Here is a 22339-nt window from a genome sequence, read left to right on the forward strand (position 1 = left end):
GGGGGCATCCATGGCTTTCCTTGGAAACATTCCTTTAGAGGAAATCTGTAGAGCAGCCACAAGTTCTACCATACACACATTTACCAAACACTACTGCGTAGATGTGCACTCCAAACAGCAGGCAGCTGTAGGACAGGCTGTTCTAAAAACACTTTTTCAGACTGCTGCAGCTGGCACGGGCAGCCGCCGCTGAGAGGGACTGCTATATATTCTATGCACAGATATGAATTCAGCAGCCCACATGCCTCGAACCGAATATGCTACTTACCAGTATGCATCTGTTCTTGGCATGTAGGGCTGCTGACATTCATATCTCCCGCCCTCCTCCCCGGCGCCTGTAGCGGCTGCAGCACTCAGAATTACTCTTAGCATGGTCAACACTTACTGTACTACACTCCATCTCTGCCACAATGCCGAAAAACAATCTGAGGATGGAGAGGATGCCCATGCACCCTGTAGTCCAGGGGAGGAGCCACCTATCTCGTGATACTTCGAAGAGACTTCCAGGACAACAATGTGCAATCATCCAGACCCAACACTAGGCGGCGATCTATGCACAGATATGAATGTCAGCAGCCCTACATGCCAAGAACAGATGCATACTGGTAAGTAGCATATTTGCTACCTCCCCCCAATACCACCCAGAGAGCATCCAATGTCACAAGAACATCTGATACTGCTCAGACAGGAGGTTCTATCCCTCCTACAGAAAAATGCAATAGAAAGAGTTACAATGCATCAGCAAAACAAAGGAGTATACTCCCTGTATTTCTTAATCCCAAAGAAGGCGGATCTCTAAGGCCTAGCCTAGACCTCAGACCTTTAAACCTGTACATACAGTCAGACCACTTTCATATGGTCATACCAACAGGTCCTTCCGCTCCTTTTACAAGACGACTTCCTTGTCACTCTGGATCGCAAGGACGCCTACTACCACATTCCGATCCACACAGCGCACAGAAAATATCTCAGATGTGTACTAGACGGTGTGATACACTGAGGCTCCGAGCGTGTGGTGAACGTTATTTTGCTTTAACCAGCCCTACCTGGGCAGCGAACTCTGCTCCCGCATCCCGCCTGGTCCTGAGTCTGCCCCCGCCGCCACAGCTTCTTTCACCCTTGCGTGGCCGCTGAGTGGGGGAGACGCCGACTACAACTCCCAGGCGGCAAAGCAGCAGGCAGCCGCGGGCCGGATTTCCGCGCCTGGAGGCGCTTGAAAAGAGACACACATTGCGGCAGAGCAGTGTGTGTTACACTGAGGCTCCGAGCGTGTGGTTAACGTTATTTTGCTTTAACCAGCCCTACCTGGGCAGCGAACTCTGCTCCCGCATCCCGCGTGATCCTGAGTCTCCCCCCGCCGCCACAGCTTCTTTCACCCTTGCGTGGCTGCTGAGTGGGGGAGACGCCGACTACAACTCCCAGGGGGCAAAGCGGCAGGCAGCCGCGAGACCGGATTTCCGCGCCTGGAGGCGCTTGAAAAGAGACACACATTCCCGCGTCGCGCGCGGGCGAAGCCCGGGCAAAGGGCAGGCCCTCAGTGGCTCAAGTAGGCTGGGCTGGGCCTACTTATTTATATTATCAATTTGTATTGAAATCATTTTTTGTTTAGTGTCACATATTTCGTGTTGTAATATGACGGTATAGACATTGTCTCTCTGACCAGGAACTCACCGTGACTTACCTCAAAATATTCAATCTTTTATTGATTAACTGTTATTAACTATATTCATCGGGGTTACGGTCTCCCCTGCTCTCCACGTATAAAGATGACGGCTAAAAAGTTACGTTCGGGGAGATTATTGGGGGGAAGGTCTTGCATGAAGACAAGATCCAACCCCCTTAGAAACAAGGCTGCCAATAATTTGTTATTAAAGGGCCAATGCCAGCTGCTGCAATTGTGGGAAAAACCCAAGGATAAGGAATTGTTAAATGTTGCAAACAAAGCCTTTGACATAGCTTCTCCATCTGGCACAGCCCTTATGGTGGTCAAGAAGGTCCCTCTTTTGGTGAATGAAGAACATTCGGGCTCTGATTACTGAGGAGCCTTGCCCAGTGCCCCCTGAAATGACTGGTGACATTAAGTGCTCTGCTTCCAGTTCTGAGGGTGGGCAACAAAATAATGTGTCTGCAAACCATAAAGTGTTTTTATCTAATGTTCCTATAGGAGGTTTACTGCCAAAGGTGGACGGTAAGGGGGACTCATTTGTCGAGTATTGACCTGGAGCTTTGTGGTCGATACCTAGCTGATGGTACTCTGAAATCATCTGAAGCTATTAAGTCCCCGATCGGTGCTACTCCGTCTGGTCTTCTGCTTTATAGTAGTGCCCCCTCCTTAAAATCGCAAGACATTTCCTCACAGTATAACATCTCAAAGAGCCCACTGCTTAATATATCTGGCATTGGTCCCATTGGTCCCACAGGCTTTGATAAATCTGAAAAACCGATTTCAGAATCCCTGATTGCATTAGAACATTTGCTGGCATCTATTTTACTGTTATTGGGTAAATTTGTGGGAAACTCTGATTGTATTTTGGAATCGGTCACTCCGATATTAAATGTCTTACTGTTAAAGCTCCCGGAAAAGGTTCCTGTTCTAGATCCTAAGGCTGGATTGCAGGGGCCTGAGTCGGTAGTGACCATCTAGCTGGAAATGTTAATACAGTTCAAAATAAACCTGTGGCTATTCTTAAAAATGAGCCATCTTTAGTACCCACACTTCCTGCATCTAACTGTGTAAGGAATTCTGACCTCGAAATTGAAGAAGAAAGTGTTGATGTTACCGCTCCAAAATCTGAAAAAGAACTATTCCCAATTTTTATGCCTGAAATTAAGGGGATAGGGGGGGAAGAAAAAGTAAAATCTGGAAAACACAGAAAGAACAAAGGAAAAAAGAGGAAACCAATCCGCAGATACAGGAAGAAAAGGCAGAGACAAATAATTTTTGAGTATTCCCAAGTCCCTGATATTAATGAACCTATCACTGGAGAGTCTGTGAATGGGTCCTTGAGTCAGGAAGCTGCCATTCATCCTTCCGATAATTTGAATCCCTCTGCATCAGGCATTAAAACATTTTCCAATTTTTCTATCTTTGCCGTGGAAGGCCCTCTATTAGATGTAGGAGGATTGACGATCCCTTTCCCCGCAGCAGAGATGACAAGGTCAGTCACTATTGTATCTGTGGCTCTTAATCCTTCTGCTCCTGCTTTTCATGCCACAGGTGATGGTGTTGTATGGCCTCATCATTTGCCTATAAAAGTACCAGAAGTTTCTGTAGATACATTGACTGTGGATTTTCTATCGTTATTTGATTTTGATCTGCCTTTAAATAGAGCATGGTTACTTAAATGTTTCAAAGACATAGAGAGTTTAAAGTTAATCCAATCTAACGATATTGATCTAGTCTCCATATCTGGAACAGTTGCCGCGCCTTATGTCAGGGTAAAGTTTAATTCCAAACGTATAGTAAATCTTATATTGCAACAGGCTGAGAATTTCCAGTGTAGGGGAATTGATGTATTACCCGTTTTGTCTTCTGGAAGAGATAGTTTCCCTCATAACAGACTCGCTCAGCAGGGCACTGGTCAAGATGGTCCCCCTCCCTCTTTTGATGATTTAAAGATATGGGTATCGAAAAGCACACGTCTAGTGACGCATGTAATGCCTGCCCCGTTAATTCAGAACTGCCTCCCAATAGAAGATAACCAGCGGTGGAATTGGCTGCCCTGTGCTTTGTCTAGTAAATCCACAAACAACCCTAAACTTTTTCAACATCTTTAGCAGTAATTTGAAAGTTCTCTATTGGAATGCCGCCGGAATAAAGAATAGTCCCGCAGTGGCCTCTCCTTCGAAGAAAGGGCATGCAAAAGGGGGAATTGCGTGCCTTCTGTCCAATAGATTAAAGTGGAACTTCACCCATTATGTTGATCCAAGCAACCTCTTTCAGGCGGTGACCCTCTGTAGTTTAACCAGTATGGGAAATAATAATTCTCTGGTAATAATAAACGCTTACATCCCCACCGATTAATGTTTTAATATCTTATTGAAGCAAGTCTTTTCGTACATTAAACAGATTAAAGAGTTAGAACCTCCCCCCTATGTGTTGTTAGTAGGTGATTTTAATTGTAAAGTTTCTAACTCTAGCTTAGAGCTATTTAGAAACAAATTTAAAGAAGAAGCCTATCTTCTTCCTCAATCCCTCTTCCCCAATAAAATTTAAACTAATAAGAGAGGGAAGCTGTTGCTAGAAGAACTTTCAGCGGCGGAGGGGCTAATAGTGAACGGTAGGCTTCCCTCTGATGTCCCTGCAAAATATACTCATAGATCCTCCCAAAGTGAGTCAATTCTGGACTATGTAATCACCGACTATAGTATTTTCTCCCTAGTGAAGGATCTGGTGGTCTCTCCAACATTATTTAGCGACCACAATGTGATTTACTATAAGCCTCTCATTACAACCTCCTAATTCCGATCCATGGTCCCTTAACAGTGATGTAGTTAACTTTCATAAGGACTCTGGAAGATGCTTTTGGAATTTTAAAGCCAAGAAGGGCCTGGAGTGTATTCTAGGTAAAACAATACTAGAATTGAATGATTGGCAGGGTTCCGAAATAATTCACTTAGAGAATTTTATGAAGGAGGTCATCTTTGTTGCCAAAAGGTCTAGCTCCTCTGTAAAAAAGATTTATGTTTCTAGACCGATTACCCTCTTAAATAAGGAAATAAATAAATTAGTGCGGGAGCAATTTTTGCGTAGATCTACTGAAATAAATAATAAAATATCCCTGTTAAAAAAGAGAAGCAAAATCAGGAAGAAACTTAGAAAAGAAAAAGAAGACTCACTCTTGATAAGTCTACTGGAGGCCGCAGTTCATGGTAAAGTTAGACAATTCTGGTCACTCATTGGTGAGGGTTGTGGAGTAAGAGTTAGCCCTCTCCCTATTCCCATTGCGGCATTGTCATGGGTCATTTTCATTTCCAACTTGTATGCTGGGAATGGCGTAAGGGTAGAATGTAAGGGGACTACTAAAGAAGATGAGTTTCCTATTGACTCCCCTTCGGAGAAAACCATTGAAATGGCCATTAAGGACATGCGTTCCTCTGGAGCAATGGGGCCTGATGAACTTCCCATATCGGTATTGAAGCAGGACCCTGTTTCATGGAGCAAGATTCTTTTTCCATTATTTAGATCTTGCTTCATTAGTAAAACTGTGCCCTCTTCTTGGAAGGGGAGCATATTGGTTCCATTATTCAAGAAGGGCGATAGGGATAAGCCAATGAATTATCGCCAGATAGCCCTCCTTGATGCCATTGGAAAAGTCTTTTCCAAATGTCTCCTATCGCTAATTACTGATTGGGTTGATGTGAATCAGATATTACCCCTTGAACAAACTGGCTTCCGTAAGGGGCATGGTACATTGGATAACCTCACAGCCCTTCAGGTTATTTCGGGCAAATATATAAGAGTTCGGGGGGGAGGAGTGTATGCAGCTTTCATTGATTTCTCCACAGCATTCAGCAAAGTTGACCGTCCCTTGCTGTGGAGAAAGCTATCCGACTTGGGTATGCCTCCTCTCCTATTAGATCTGGTGCGGTCTCTACACACGGACACCTGTTGCCGAGTGTTACAAGGTGGAGAAAGGGGTTTATCGCGGGTTATTCCCTCCATTAATGGATTAAAACAGGGTTGCCTTCTGGCCCCATTACTTTTCTCCCTGTATATTGCTGACCTTCCAGCTTCGCTTTCATCTTGTGTTGGCATAGCCCCGGTAGTGGGGGGGATCTTCTATTTCCTGCCTGCTATATGCAGACGACATCCTTATCCTAGATTTAACTCCCAAGGGACTGGCCAATCGTCTGCAGGCTTTACATCTTTTTGCAGAGACCCACTGCATGAGGATAAATGCCACAAAAAGCAAAATTATGTGTATTACAGGGAAGAAAAAATCTAAATCAGAGAATTTTGGTTGGTCAGTCGGTGGTCAGAAATTGGAGGTGGTTAAGACATATACCTTTTTAGGACAAATAATTTCTGCCAGCCTGAGTGAGAAGCCTCATATCGATAATAATTCCCGTAAAGCCCTATCCCAAGGCAAAAGTCCGAGGGCCCTTTATTCCGCCACAGGGAGAAGACATTTTGCTTGTCTACTGGAGGTCTTTAGGGCAAAAATCCCATCAACCCTCCTGTATGGAATGGAACTGGTTGACTTAAAGCACTGGGGTTTTTTACAGACGGTAGAAGGAAAATTGTTAAGGTCTATAACTTCTCTCAACCCCGCCTGTTCTGTGGCTGCCTGTAGACTTGAATTCGGTCTCCCCAGTAGTTGGGCGCAGGGCCTGTCAGCTCTAGTTCAATGGGTTGCTAGCCTGGCTAGAGGAGAAACGGGGTCTTTGAGATCCCTTCTCAAGGGAGAATTGTTGGGTAGCTTAAAAGAGTACTCCCAAATTGTTAAGAACTTTAGAAAGGCTGTGGCACTTCTTAAATTGGAAGAGAGTACCCTTTTTACTATCTCTCCTACCCAGCTAAAATCTCTTTTGAAACAGGCTTCATGGGATCTTTGCTTCACGTTGGACAAGAAGCCCATGCAAGTAAAGAGGGGAGGTGATCTCCTTGCTAACACATACTAAATGAAGCTTCCCCAACCCTATGTCGCCTGGAATCTACCACATGGTGTTCGGAGATTCTGGTTCCTCCTAAGGCAGGACTTGCTGCTCCTAAACATCCTTTTGGCAAAATGGTATGGGTCCTCTCCCACATGTAACTTTTGCAATATGTCTGCTCAGGGTCGCTCTCATGTACTGTTTATATGTCCTGCATTGCGTCCACTTCGGTTGAAGTGGTTAAGATCAATATGCTTGCAATTGGTTATCCTTAATGTGAATTCTTTTTTACAGGCCTTATATACTCCTCCAAATGAAATGTTTTGCTTCAATATTTTAAACTTTTTTAAAGGTTTTTTAGCTATTTATTGATGAAATATGAAGGTATGTGTCGCTGATTATCTTGTTTAGTGGAAAATGTTGTAGTTGTCATTTCTACTTAGAGAATATGTATTTGTATTCGTGTATCTTGTTTTATGTGTACCTCTTCGGAGTGCCAAAACATAATAAAATAAATTGAATTGATACTAGACGGTCAGTACTACCATTTCAAAGTACTCCCATTCGGAGTCACAACAGCACCAAGGGTGTTTACCAAATGCCTAGCAATAGTTGCAGCACACTTAAGACAGCATATTTACGTCTTCCCATATCTAGACGACTGGCTCATAAAAGCCAGCTCATACAGCCAGTGTGTACAACACACTCACTCCACAATTCAAATGCTCCACGACTTGGGATTCACAGTAAATCACACCAAGTCACTTCTGCAACTGTCACATGTACAACAATATCTGGGTGCTACAATAAACACCCAATTAACACTAGTGTATCCCTCTCCAGCCAGGATAACAAGTGTACAAACTCTCCTAACAAAATTCAAACTGCGACACTCGCTTCCAGCTTGAGTGTTCATGCAGCTCATAGGAATGATGGCATCTTGCATATTCATAGTACCTCATGCAAGACTACAAATGCGTCCACTTCAAGAATGCTTAGCACAACAATGGAACCAGGCTCACGGTCAATTAATAGACCTAGTGTTGGTAGACAGTCGGACTCATAGTTCTCTGCAATGGTGGACCGTTTCTAGAGCCAGTTCCTCAAATAGTCATAACAGCGGACGCATCGCTCTCCGGCTGGGTAGCTCACCTACTGCATCGCACCATGCAAGGCAGGTGGACACCGCAACAAAGGTTACTCCACATCAACCACTTGGAGTTACTAGCTGTATTTCTAGCCCTGAAAGCATTCCAAAAGCAACTTTCAGGCAAAGCTGTCTTAGACCGCTCTGACAATATGACAGCAATGTATTACATAAACAAACAAGGGGGGGACACACTCTTTGCAGCTCTCTCAGTTAAAACAGCAGACATGGAGATGGGCTATACCACTAAAGATCTTCCTCTTAGCCCAACATGTTCCAGGAGTACAAAACACCATGGCAGATTTGCTAAGTCGACGGACACAGCATATCCCCGAGTGGGAACTTCATCCACAAGTTCTTCAAACGTTCTTTCAACTGTGGGGACAACCTCAGACAGACCTCTTCGCCATCCACGACAACGTAAAATGCCCAAACTTCGCCGCCAGATATCCACAACCACTGTCCAAAGGCAATGTGATATGGATGAACTGGTCCAGAAAATGTGCGTACTCTTTTTCCCCTCTCCCACTACTTCTGTTAGTGCTACGCAAACTACAACAACATTCCCTAACACTCATTCTAGTTGCTCCAACTTGGGCCAGACAACCGTGGTACACCACGCTGCTGCAACTTTCTGTGGTACCACACCAGAAACTAAGCCTATCTCCACGCCTGTTAACACAGACCCATGGAGAGATCAGACACCCGGACCCAGCACAGCTCAACCTTGCCATCTGGCTCCTGAAGTCATAGTTTGGTTACCTTAACCTTCCTCCAAACTGGATGAACGTTATTAAAGCAGCTAGATGTCCCACCACTAGAGCATGTTATGTAGCTAAGTGGAAACAGTTTGTAATATACTGTCAAAACAACCACATTGTGAGAAGTTGGCCTGGTATATGATGTTCACTATTCTAGTGAGCACCTTGCACCAGTCCAAACAACCCTTATGGTGATGGTTGTAAAGTCAACCTTATAGACCAGCTATCCTAGGGGTAGCATGGACAGAGCACTCTTAGGCTAAACTCAAGAGGGCATGTGAAGCCAGCTGTTTTACCATATGCAATCCCTTTAATACCAAATGAAAGGACACCACACAAGATATATATTCAAAATATATATGTATAAAACCCCTGAACTCTTTATGAGCACAGAAGCACAAGCGCAAAATAAGTAACTTTATATAACATACAAAAGTTGCACAAATATGGAAAGGGCCGGGTGGCCCGCTAAACCATATACTAAAAAAGTGGTATAAGTACCAAGTCACGAACAATGGTAAGGCCTAGGGCCTTGGGAATCGCTGGGGCTACACTGGACTAACAATGGTTAGGGAGCAGGAGGACCACGGGATGCGTGTGCTGTGTCTAAAGGCACACACGTTCACACATAGAAGTCAATGGGTTCGTAAAGTTAGAGGTTTGGGAGTCTTCCGACTGGACTAGAACTTAACCACTTGACACTAGGAGTGTAAACCTCTACAGGAGCACCGTAGTACTCACGTTACCTAACCCACAGGAAGCGGGTGCATAGGTCCAAAAGTGTGTTGGGTTTCGTCGTGGAGATCTATGGAGCCTTGGAGAAAAGATGCTGCAGGCGGCCAGAAGAGAAGAGTCCGGGAGGATCCAAGGGTGGATCGAAGATGAAGAGGACCTGAAAGCAGAGGGGACAGACTCTGGCTCACTAGCCAGTGACCAGGAAGGGACCAGGACGGAACCAGGCGATGTCGGGATGCGATCAGGTGCTGATGGGAAGCTTGTCTCTGCAGCCACGTGGACCAGGAGTCATCGACGACGACCAGGAATCAGGCATGGACTGTCCCACAAAGGCTCTCGCTGTTGACGGTGTCGGCTTCAAGATTGGAGGCAACAAGCCTTGGCAAAGGCAACCCAAGCAGTATACGATGTCTGCTTCTTACTCAGACCAGCAAGGTCTGAGGGGCTGCTTCTTTTGAGGGAAGCAAGGGCCAGTCTGGAGCAACCAGACCAGCAGTGTAGTTTCACAGATTCGTCGCCAAGATGGCCACTAGCCAACGGGCAAGTGACCGGGCAGACGCGTATAGCAGGAAAATACAAAAGGGCCCCACGCAGAACTCGTGGAGTGTGCAGGGCTGATCTTTGGTGCAGATGCTGCTCGGGGCTGGGGCTTCTCCATCCCCAATGCACAGCTTCGAGGAGGTCTTGGGGGCTGCACAGTTAGCAGGTCGCAGACTTCAAGATGGCCGGTCCCACGTCTCTCGTCGCCTCCATGGGTCTCTGCTTTGCAGGGACTGTGGATCGGGCTGTTGGATGTCTGGGAATCCGGTTCTTGTCAGGCTCTGGGCTCGGGCTCCGGCGGGAGGCGGCGGCAAAGCAAGTCGTCGATCGCTGGCTGGTGCCTGCTTATGCAGGGTAGTCACTTCTTGACCACAAAGGAGATTCTTCAGTCATCTTCTTTCAAAGTAGAGTGATGAAGGTCCAGGGTTTCGTTTCAGTGTTTCAGTCAGGATAATCTAAAGTCCTAGTGACTCAGCTCCTACCTATATACTGATCTTAGGGGCTGGATTGCCTGCTTAGGTCCCTGCTATGGGTGGGACCAGGGAAGGGGGCGGTTAAACCCCTTTCCCTTTGTCCAGTTTTGCGCCAGAGCTGTGGCAGGGAAGCCCCAGCACCGGTTTGAACTGGACTATGCATGGGACACCTTGTGTGCCCCAGGAATGTCTCAATCCTCTGAGCCCTCACTGTCCCAATACACAAAATCCTGTCTGGTGTGGTGCTAGCACCTCCCAAGGCAGGAAACCTATTGGCCAAGCCTCCCCCGCTGGAAGGATTCCCAGCAGCAGGAGGTCAGACTTCTGTCTGTGGCAGCAGCATCCATTTTGTGATGCTGAGGCTCTGGTTAACTTTAACCGGGAATAGTAGGAACAACATGTCTTCTCCCTCTAGAAGGGTGGAATGCTACCGACGTCGCCAGAACTGGCGAGGGGGTAGTATTCCAAATCGTATGACACCTTAAGCGACATGTTTTGATAAAGCCAAACCCGAGATAGCATTTAACCGCGAGGTTCATAATGCACTTAAGAGTATATGGTATTGCAATATCCCAGAACAGCTATAAGGACATGGTTCCAAAAGCTGCAGACAGGCTCAGCTCATGCTAGAGCACCATCTCACATAAAACCAAGCACTCTGCCTCCAGGATTGTTAAGGCCTGCCATAGGAGTGACTTATAGGTGTATATGTGTCTAGATATAAGGTTAGATATAGGTATACTATATCTAAGCAAGGGGTGATTACCCAACTGTGAGAAGTTGGCCTGGTATATGATGCGCACTAGTTCTAGTGATCACCTTGTACCATGCCAAGTAACCCTTATGATGATTGGTTGTAAGTCAACCTTCTAGACCAGCTATCCTAGAGGTAGCGTGGACAAAGCAGTCTTAGGCTAAACTCTGTAAGGCATGTGAAGCAAGCTGTTTTACCATACACAATCCCCTTGAATACCGAATAAAAGGACACCACACAGATATATATTGAAAATATATATATATATTTATTTACTACAAATATCCCCTATACTCTTTATTAGCACAGAAGCAAATGCGTTAAAACAAATCACAGTTTAAATATACAAAAGTTGCACAATATGGATGAGCCCTAGGGCCCACCTAACCATATACTAAAATAGTGGTATAAGTACCACGAATCGAAAAGGAAGTAGGCTTAGGGCCTGGGGAATCGCTGGAGCTGTTCGGGACTAGCAGTGACTAAGTCAAGGCCCGCGGGACTCAGGTGCAGCGCTTAAAGCACACGCATGCACCAATGCAAAGTCAATGGTGCGTCAAAGTTACTGAAAAGGGAACCTTCCGGATGACCTAGAACCTAGCAACTTGGAACATAGACACTAGAGGTGTATTGCTACACAGGAGCACCGGAGTGCCAGGGTTACCTCCCCCACAGGAAGCGGGTGCATATGTCTCAAAGTGTGTCGGGTTTCGTTACGCTGGTCTATGGAGCCTGTAGATGAAGATGCTGCAGGCGGGTCGTCGTGGAGAGTTCCGGTGGATTGAAGGGTGGATCTGAAGAGGTGAAGACCTGAAAGCAGAGGAGACAATGTTCAAAGTCACTAGCCAGTGACTACCGTGGAACCAGGATGGAACCAGGCGATGTCGGGTGCAAACAGGCGAAGAAGTGAAGATTGTCTCTGCAGCCACGTGGACACAAAGAGGTCGAGGACGTCCAGGCGTCGGTCACGAGCTGTCCCACGAAGGCTCTAGCTGATGGCGGTGTCGGCTTCTTGATCAGAGCAAACCGGCCTTGGCTAATGCAAGCCACGCAGGAAACAATGCAAGCTTCTCACTCGGACCAGCAAGGTCAGAGGGGCCGCTCCTTTTTACCGGAGCGAAGGCCAGTCTGAAGCAACCAGACCAGCGATGTTGATTTCAGATTTCGTCGCAAGATGGCCACTAGCCAACAGGCCAGTAACCAGGATGGCGCGTTGAGTGGCAAAGTGCAAAAGGGCCCCACGCAGATCATTGAGATGCTTGGGGGGGATCTTTGGTGCAGATGCTGCTCGGTGGTGGGGCTTCTCAAACCCCTAAGCACAGCGTCGAGGGTGCTGCGCAGTCAGCTCCTCGTGGGTCTTTCAAGATGGCCGGTCCCACGTCTCTCGGTGTCTCCACGGGTCTCTTCTTTGCAGGGACTGTGGATCGGGCTCCGAGATGTCTGGGAATCAGGGTCTTGTCGGGCTCTGGGCTCGGGCACCGGCGGGAGGCGGTGGCAAAGCAGACGTAGAGTTGCTGGATGGTGCCTGTATTCACAGGGTGGTCACTCCTTGGCCACAAGGGAGATGCTCTTCAGTCTTCTGTGCAGCAGAATGTCGAAACCAGTTTTCTTCTTAGTTTCAAGTCGACTTTAGGATGATTTGAAGTCTTGGGACAAAGCTCCTACTCTTATTCTCAATCTGGGGGCCGGATCACCTGCTAGGTCCCTCCTCTGGGTGGGACCAGGAAGGGGGCGGTTACACCCCCTTTCCTTTGTCCAGCTCCGCGCCAGGACTGGGGCTGGAAAGCCCCGGTTTGGACTGGCTTATGCACAGGGACACCTTGTGTGCCCCAGGCATGTCTCATTCTATTCAGCCCTGTCCTGCCCAATACACAAAATCCTGTCTGGGGTGGTGCTCGCACCTCCCAAGGCAGGAAACCCTTTGTCCAAGCCTCCCTCGCTGGAAAGACTCCCAGCAGCAGGAGGTCAGACTTGTGTCTGTGGTGGCAGCATCCATTTTGTGATGCTGAGGCTCTGGTTAACTTTAACCGGGGTTCAGGTTATGTACACGTTGTGTCCCTCTAGAAGGGTGGAATGCTATCCCTGACGACAGGACCGTCGAGGGGATAGTATTCCAAATCGTATGACACCTTACTCGACATGTTTTGATAAAGCCAAACCAAAGTTAGCATATAACCGCGAGGATTATAATGCACTTAAGAGTATATGGTATGGCAATATCCCGGAACAGCTAAGGGAGTTGTTCCCGACAGCTGCAGACGGGCTCAGCTCGTGCCAGAGCACCATCTCACATGAAACCAAGTACTCTGCCTCCAGGATTGTCGAGGACTTCCATAGGAGTGGCTTATAGGTTAACAGGTGTCCAGATAGGTTAGATATAGGTATACTATATCTAAGTAAGAGGTGATTACACCAACTTACCCCAGCTGATTGATCAGCCAGTTGTGTCAAATATGGAGGCCAGGCCAAGGGTGGTATAATACATGCTGCAGCCCCTGGTAGGCCTTGGATACACCTATGCCCTGGGTACCTGGGATACACTGTTACAGGGGCCTATAAGGTGAACCAGTTCCAATTTGTGATGCACCTACAGTGCATTGGCATTAATTTAGAGAGAGAACAGCAGGCTGTGGGTCTGATTAGCAGGCCCACAGCCACATTAAGTTATAAACCAGTGAAGCAAATAGCAAAAATTTGAGGTGACCATAGGATAGCAGACCCTACTCTCCTACAACGACCTTGCCCCAGCTGAATGCTCAGCCAGTTGTGTCAATGTGAATGGCCAGCCAGGGGTGGCATAATACATGCTGCAGCCCCTGGTAGGCCTTGGATGCACCTATGCCCTGGGTACCTATGGTACACTGTATAGGGGCTCATAAGGTGATCCAATATCCAATTGGAGATGTACCTAAGGTACATGGAGTCCATTTTACAGAGAGAGCAGATAGTTGGCCTGGGATCCTGCTAATCAGGACCCGAGCCTATGTCGAAAACCAGCTAAACACTAGGCAAAAAAATCTGAAGTAACCATGGTCAGGTATCCACGTTCCTACACACATCAATCCTTTAGATGTGTCTATTCAACACATCATAGGATACCTATTACACTTTCAAAAGTGTAATTTAGCGTACACGTCCATCAGACTGCACATTGCGGCCATTGCAGCATACTTACAAAATAGACAACATCTATCTCTTTTCAGAGTACCTGCCATAAAGGCTTTTATGGAAGGACTCAAAAGAATATTCCCTCCCAGAACACCACCTTCACCAGTGTGGAACTTGAACATTGTTCTCACACGGTTAATGGGCCCCCACTTTGAACCGTTACATAAATGTGAATTGCAATTCCTAACTTGGAACGTAGCTTTCCTAGTAGCTATTACTTCTCTGAGTTTGTGAACTACAAGCATTTACCATTCAAGAACCCTTTCTGCAAATGCATCATAATAAAGTGGTTCTACGTACTAATCCTAAATTCCTTCCAAAAGTCATTTCACCCTTCCATCTGAATCAGTCTATTGAGCTGCCCGTATTTTTCTCGCAGCCACAAACAGTCACAGAAAGAGCGCTTCACACCTTGGATGTCAAAAGAGCATTGCTTTACTACATTGAAAGGACACCAGTGGCGGTGTGTCCATTGGGCGTGTTGGGGCATTGCCCCACTAATGACACGGCCCCATCATTCTACTTCTGACGCTAATTGCAGCAATCAGGACACCTAATTTGAATTAGCATCAGAAGTAGATCAGCGTCCGTGTTAGAACACGGACGCTTAAGGGGTGGGGCTGTGGTCTGGCTGCACTCTCTGAGTTGACTTGAGTGACAGCGGACAGTGCAATAGTGCGCATGTTCGTTTTTGGACTTATCATTTTTAGGATCAGCCCGAACATGGGCACTAGCCTTCTCCTTAAGAGACAGAGGGTTGCTTCATGCGCAGCCCCCGGTCTCCTAACGGGCATTCCCTGCCCTCAGCCAATCCTGGTGCTGCTGGAGCAGTGTCTGGATTGGCTGAGCGCCAGGGGTTGCAAGCTACTCATGCAAGAGGTAGAGAAGGCGCCATTCCAACGCACTGGACCCTGGCCCAGGAGCAGACAGCAGAGGCGGCGTGGACCTCCCTGATCAGGTAAGTTTAACTTTGGTCTTTTTAACTTTATTCTTAAAGCCCCTACGCCCCCCCCCTCCTGCGTGACCCACCTCCCCCCCCCCCCCCCCCCCCCCCCTCCCCGCGCGTGATCCCCCTCCTTCGACCTTTGCGAGCCGCGACTGGACTAAACCCACCGTAAACATAGAAATTTTCCCATGCACAATGTGTGCACAGCAGTTCCTTTCGTGTATATAATAATGCATTCAGCGGTACAAACCGTTTGGCTGGACCGTCCGTTTGGTGTATTATTAATACCATAGTAATATGGACCCTCTGTTTCCATTTTGTGTAATTTACATATCATACGTGCGGTGTTAGGATATAACACCGCACATATATGGTTTTAGGCGACGCCGGCGGCTCTCGTTCGCCAGCGTGGCCTCGATATCTAGTATACTTACTATAGTAAAACATAGGAAACAGATTACACTTTTTACTCCGTTTCCAAGTGCTGTAGTAGTATTAAAATCAAATTACTCTAGAACTTTCTCTCCCTGACAGTTAGAAATTTTTTATAGTCTAGACCGGGGGAAAATCGCCAATTTAGGGATTATCTTTTCCTATCAACTTCTAGAAGTGAGTAAAGAGGAAAAATGCTGCTTCTAGAGTGAACGAATTTCTGTCAATCGTGGTGGGTGGAAGTTGTTGGCGGTGAAAAGTGAGAGTGGGTGGTAGGGGGGGGAGAGTCTTATTGCACAGTTTTCTGAATGTGAACCCCACCCGTCGGAGCCTAGAAAATCAGTAACTGATGGAATAAGAGTGAAGAGGCACGTAAGAGTCAAGCACCGGAGACACGATTTCCTACCTGACGGCTCTTTTATAAGCAGTGTCATCCTAGGCAACTGTGTGGGCTCAGTTCCCTTCTCAATCAAGCGCTGGTGACACCCAGAAGTTGCTGTGCAAATGTTGAGCGTTCATTAGCGCGAGGATGTCACTAAGTGACTTCTTTCTTTGATGCACAGAGTGAGACAGTCTAGGCACCAAAGATTTCACCCACACTCCGGGATACAGCTATCAGCAAGGAAAAAGTGACTAATGAATCCTTTACAAATTATCTGGCACTGCGCTATGCCACGTGTGGCACTTTTCTGCTAATTTCTTTCTTCAGTAATAGATGTTTTGATATTTACAATTTGGCAAAAGGTGAATTATGTGCATAGTGCGCAAAAACTCTGCTTCAGTGTTCTTGCCCATATGAACTTCACCAGTCGCCACTCATTGGTCAAGTAAGGTTCAAACAATGAAAAATAAATAAAAAAACAAATCAAGCATGTCAGAGTGTTCGCACAGTGGCTACATTGATTTTATTCACACCCAAACATATGAGCGCTACTTTACAGAGTTTGCCAGTGAAGCAGTACTTTTGCTTTTTTGTCTTTTTTTTTTAACAACATTGTTTTCCCTGGTGGTGGAAGTGCGCCAATCATGGGGTACTGAGATGACTGATTGATGGGTGGATTGGTATCTCTAAACCATGTTCTTACTGCTTACATTTCACATGCTTTACTTCGCTCTTTCCAGGATGCTGGTACTTTTTATTTAGGCAGCTTACTGCTTTCTTGTCTAGTGTGTAATTTGAATGGCGTTGGAAGTCTATTATGGTTCTAAAACCACTTGCTACCACCTTACTGGCCTCTAGCAATTTTCAGAAACAATACACAAATGTCATCATAGCGCTAATGGTTAATGTATTTCCTGGAGAGAGATATGAGTTTTGTCTAGTGGAAGTTTTGACTCATGGAAAGGTTGCGCAGAAGCTTAATGTGCTTGCTGTAAAGAACATTACCTGATGCGGATTTGCTTGAAAATGCACCATTTGTCTACTCTTTTTTCAAAATCATCCCCCCCCCCCCCCCCCCCCCCTCCCCGCAAACTGCCCTTTGGTTGTTCAGGCTCGCTCGCTACGCTCACTCCCTGCAGTGGACTATTTTATGCCTCACCACTTTGAAATGCCACCAGCCGCCATTGAAGAACACAAACTTTTCATAAAACTAAACAACTTTTTGTGTCTTTTTCACCACCACATAAAGGTAACCCCATATCAAAATCTGGGATAGCCAGGTGGATTGTTAAATACATAAAAATCTGTTAGCAAAAAGCTAAACATAGGTTTTCTATTCCTCCCAAAGCCCATTCTAAAAGAAAAATAGGGGCTTCAATGGCATTTTTGGGGAACATTCCCCTAGATGATATATGCAAAGCAGCTACATGGTGTACACCGCGCACATTCACAAAACACTATTGTGTAGATGTGCAAACTAAACAACATGCAACTGTGGGCCAGGCTGTACTAAAAACCCTGTTTCAAACAACTGCAACAGATGCTGGTGGTCGCCGCTAAAGGTGGGTACTGCTATATAATCTATGCACAGTGTGTAATATGCAGCTCATACGCCTCGAACGGAAAATGCTACTTACCAGTATGCATCTGTTCTTGGCATGTAGAGCTGCAGAGTTACGCACGTCCACCCGCCTCCCCGGCTACCTTTGTCTGTTCCAGTATTATCTTAATTAGATACAAATTACAATGACATCACTACTTTCTTGTAAGACTCCATCACTTCCCTAATGGCGAAAAACAATCTGGGGTTGGAGCTGATGCCCATGCGCATGCAGTATGATCCAAAGGAGGAGTCATCTATCCTGTGACTTCCTAAGACTTTTCTACAACATAAACAAACTGCAAACATCCGGGCCCAACACTAGGTGGCCATCTATGCACAGTGTGTAACTCTGCAACTCTACATGCCAAGAACAGATGCATACTGGTAAGTAGCATTCTCCTTTCAGTCTTTTCATCCACATTGAAAGCATTTACATACTATTGTTTGCGGTTATCCTGAAAATGTGGCGTGGATTCAGCCCACCTGACCCAGGAGTTGCTGGAAAGTGTTTTTGTGGAAAAAATACCTTGACTAATTTCAGAATAGCATATGGAGACTCTTTTATAGTTTCTTTGTAAACACAAGTTGACAATAGGTTTGTATTTCTTTCTTGCACTTCTAGGATTGCAGCTCTCTTTAACATAACCAACCACTTCAGCCATTTTATGTACAGAAAGAAATATTTTATTTTACACACTTCACTATTGCTCTTCATTGCCATTAAGCACCCAATTTGCGTTGCTTTATCAAATCAACACAGAAAGGTTTTTCTCACCTACATTCTTTATTTTAAAAAAATGATAATTTCTCCAGTCAGTAAGAAGCAGAAATATATATACTTCTATTTCCTTCTTTAAATTTTTTTTATATTTTACTTAGCTTTGGACGGAGGAAAAATTATTTTGTAATGTGGTATTTAGAAATTTTGCTTATTTAGCTCCAAACTGTACGGTTTCTATATTGATTTTTCTAAAAACGATATTCATGTATATGTCTGTGTCGTAGTCTGATAGTTTAGATAATCTTTTAGATACTTGGCAGTGAATTCACTACAGCATGAACCTGTCACAATAATATTTAACTGTGCTATACATAATGTTTTTTTTCAGACTGAATGTGGCTGCCAGTTCACTTCAAAACTGGAAGGAATGTTCAGAGACATGAGTATCTCAAACACCACTATGGATGAATTTAGACAGCATCTACAGACCACTGGGGTACAAGACCTTTTCTTTATGATAATTGTGTTTATTGATTTTGAGGTCGTATAGAACAGTACATTCAGCAATTGTTTTCTCTTCAAAATCCTGCCTGTATATTTTAATGTATGTATTAATTTTGGTTACAGCATCACGCATCAACACATGATTGTATAATTGCGTTTGGAAAAGAAAATAATACCCCGTTATTGCAAAGGGTAGAGCAAAAATGAGACTTCAAAAAAGCAGTGATCATAGTCTTGTACCTGGTTCTGTGGTTTTATGGCAGTCAGAATGTTTCAGGAATAGCCCAGTGTTGAGTTTCCATTTAAATTGTATAAAGTCAGAATTTCTTTTAATGAAGAGACCGTTAGTAGTCCCACATTGTAGCAATCCCTGGGTGTTGCCACTACAAGTAGTCTTCCACGCTTGACAATAAATTGAGCCACATTTGCTGCAATAGAAGTCTGGCTAACTTGAGATGGTGAGTCTGTGCTAAAAGATTAAGGTTTCTGTATTTCCGAGGGTTTGCTTTTCTGTATGGTATCTTTAAAACTAAATGACTGTTGATGGGTAGACATTGTTGAGCAGTCAAGTGGCTGCAGGAATGAAAGTCGACCTCTCCTTTATTTGGTGGGTCAATGTTAACATTTGTTTTGAATGAGCAGTATTATTTTGTCCAGCATAGTGAAGTATTATAAGAAATGAGTTGCATCCAAAGTCTGCTTTGTGGTTTTGTATTGATGACCATTTGTATACATTTGTTTCTTATTGTTTTGTGCATATATATGTGTTTAACTGGATGCTCCAAGTTAATATTGTAAAACGTATTATGTTCCTATTGAACAGTTATAAAATTTAAAGCCTTATCAAACCTAGATGTCTTTACAGACAAGAGTAAGTAAAAGAAAGAACAATTTAAGAGTTAGAGAGAGAAGTAGGAGAAAGACCAAGAAAATGAAAGGCAGAACAAATATGTAACCACAGTAAGTGAAACTGATTGAATTAGAGCAAAAAGCATAGAGGGAGTGTGAAAGAGTAACTATAAACAGAAGATGATAACCGTTCACCGTCTGCAGCCTGATGTTTATGACCTGTGGAGTTAGCATCCAATAATTACACCTCACTGCCTTTGGGCAACAAAAGGAAGTTTAGAATCGCCAGTCACTGCCGAAGCAGAGCAGCCACTCTTCCCATAATGTACTGCAACTCATTGGTCTTCAGTTCTGCTGCAACTTGCCTTGTCTCTGCCACATTGGCCTAGTCAACTAATCCCAGAGCTGTGCCACTGTAAATGGACGTTTATAAGCCACAAATCAATGTAAAAGTAGTCCACTATCTCACTCGCACAAGCACCTTCTCTTCCAAAGCCATGCGACCTGTGTACCTCCTCAGAGGCTCTTCATCAGCCCATTCTAAGCTTGTTGTCAGTCTTCTGTCACTCTTTCAGGATGTCCCATTTGCCAGGCGTCATCAGCGAGGTCCATTGTGGACATGGGCATTGCCAGTTTAGGCCTTTTGTAGGACAGGACAAGGACATATGGTCAGAAGCACTACCTCTCCAATAATATATATACCCCTTTGCCTCACCTGTCTTGCACCATATCCTATACAACACTCATCAAGTGCTTGTAATCACAAATGCTGCACTCACAACTAACATCAAGAACTTTTTATACATTTGTCTGAGTAGCTCATTAAAATGAGCACATTGTCTAGTCCTTCATGCACCATACGTTACAGATGTAGTCACACAACCTGAACACACGTGAACTCACGTACATGGCTCACATTAATATTCACATACATGGTAGAAGTCTTCACTACCCCAGGTTAACAACATCCTATCTCGTCACCCGCCATATGAGTCCTACCTAAAGGAACGCGAGTTACTGAACCTCCAAGTCAGCATCATTTGCTTACGTGGCAGATAAAATAGCCACCTCTGGTGAACAACAAAAAGCCAGGATAGTGCTAGACTAGAATTTAAAAACTGCCAAAAATGAAAAAATGTAAGCCAACCCTACATTTATGAACCAGGATCTCGAACAACATTCCTAGCAGCACCTGAACTGCCCCAACCCTCCTACATTTAAAGAACGCAATGTCTACCCAGAGGTCTATTTCAAGTGTTCCATTTGCTAATGAACAATCCTGAATGGTGTTAAGTGTGTGGTGGTTTATCAGCTATGGTTTTCATTTTATGTATAGCTATACAAACAAGTACTGTAGTTTACACTAAAACCCCTCAAACCTTGGTTGTCAATTAGGCTTTTGGATAACCAGCTTTTGCAAAGCCAATAGCTCAGTATGTTTTTGTCATGTTGTGCACAAGCGTGGCTGCTGTTCAGCATAACTAAAGGTTAGTGGGGTAAAGAAGACTTGTATGGAGAGTCATAAAATGTGGAGTGTTATGGAGTGTCGTTGAGTGGAGGGAACTTGTGTGGCATGGGGTGGTGTAGTGTTGTCTAGTGTTGTGGAGGGAGTAGTGTCTTAGAGTGGAATGTCGTAGAGGGTGTTGGTTTGAGTGTAGTGGTTCTGTAGACTCGAGCTGCGTAGAGTGGAGCATTGTATAAGAGTGTAGTGGCATAGAGTGGATAGTGTTGAGCATAGTGGAGTGGTGTAAAGTGGAGTGGAATTAAGTGGAGTAGTGTGTTGTAAAATAAAGTGAAGTAAAGTGGCATAGAGGGAGTTGCATAGAGTGGAGTAGTGTTGTGGAGTGTCGTAGATTTAAGTACAATGGTGTAGAGTGTTGGCCTACAGCAGAATGGAATGAGTGGAGTGGTGCAGGATTAAGTGCAGTAGAGTAGGGTGGTGTAGAGTACAGTGGTGCAGAATAGAGTAGAATGGCATAGACTGCAGTAGAGGCGTGGATTTGAGTGGTGCAGAGTAGCGTACAGTGACCTAGCGTGCAGTCTTGGAGAGTACAGTGGTGCAGAGTAGAAAAAGTGGCATAAAGTTCATTGACGTAGAGTATAGTGGCACAGTGCAGTGGTGCAGAGTAGTTGGTGTAGATTGCATAGAGTGCATTGGTTTTGAGCACAGTGGCCTAGAGCACAGTGGATAGGGTAAAGTGGTGCAGCATAAAGTGCAGGGGCATAGAACACTGTGGCATAGAGTTGCAGAGGAGAGCTTAAAGGCATGGTGTCATTGCTTTTGAGTAAAGTGGTGTTGAATGCATTGGCGTAGAGGGCAGTGGTTTAGAGTAGAACGGCGTAGATGTAGATTGTTTCAGAGTGGAGTGCCTAGAGTGTTGCAGAGTAGAGAATAGTGGCATACAGTGCATTGGTGTGGAGTGGCATAGTGTATTGGTTTTGAGTAAGGTGGTGTAGAGCGCATTGGCATGAAGCACAGTGGCATAGAGTGCACCAGCGTAGAATAGTGGCGTGAACTGGCACAGGGTAGACTGCCGTGGCAGAGTGCAATGGTGCAGAGTGGAATAGAGTGCAGTGACATAGAGTAGATCGTTTCAGAGTAGAGTGCAGTGTTGAAGAGTGCAGTGGTGGAGAGTAGGGTAGTGGTGTACAGTACATTGGTGCAGAGTGCAGTAGAGTGGGGGAGAGTAGAGTTCAGTGGCATAGAGTGCAGTGGTGCGGAGCTGC

General features: G+C 45.3%; 1 protein-coding gene across 1 annotated transcript in view; it reads left to right on the forward strand.

Moving 5' to 3' along the window:
- CUL3 (cullin 3) overlaps nt 1-22339 on the forward strand; it is a 778285-nt gene that overhangs the window by 349997 nt on the left and 405949 nt on the right. The window contains exon 10 of the mRNA XM_086943903.1: nt 18648-18755. Coding sequence (XP_086800029.1) covers nt 18648-18755 — 108 coding nt within the window. The remainder of the gene's footprint in view (nt 1-18647; nt 18756-22339) is intronic.

Source organism: Lissotriton vulgaris, chromosome 11 (genome assembly GCF_964263255.1).
Source record: "Lissotriton vulgaris chromosome 11, aLisVul1.2, whole genome shotgun sequence".
Classification (NCBI taxonomy): domain Eukaryota; kingdom Metazoa; phylum Chordata; class Amphibia; order Caudata; family Salamandridae; genus Lissotriton; species Lissotriton vulgaris.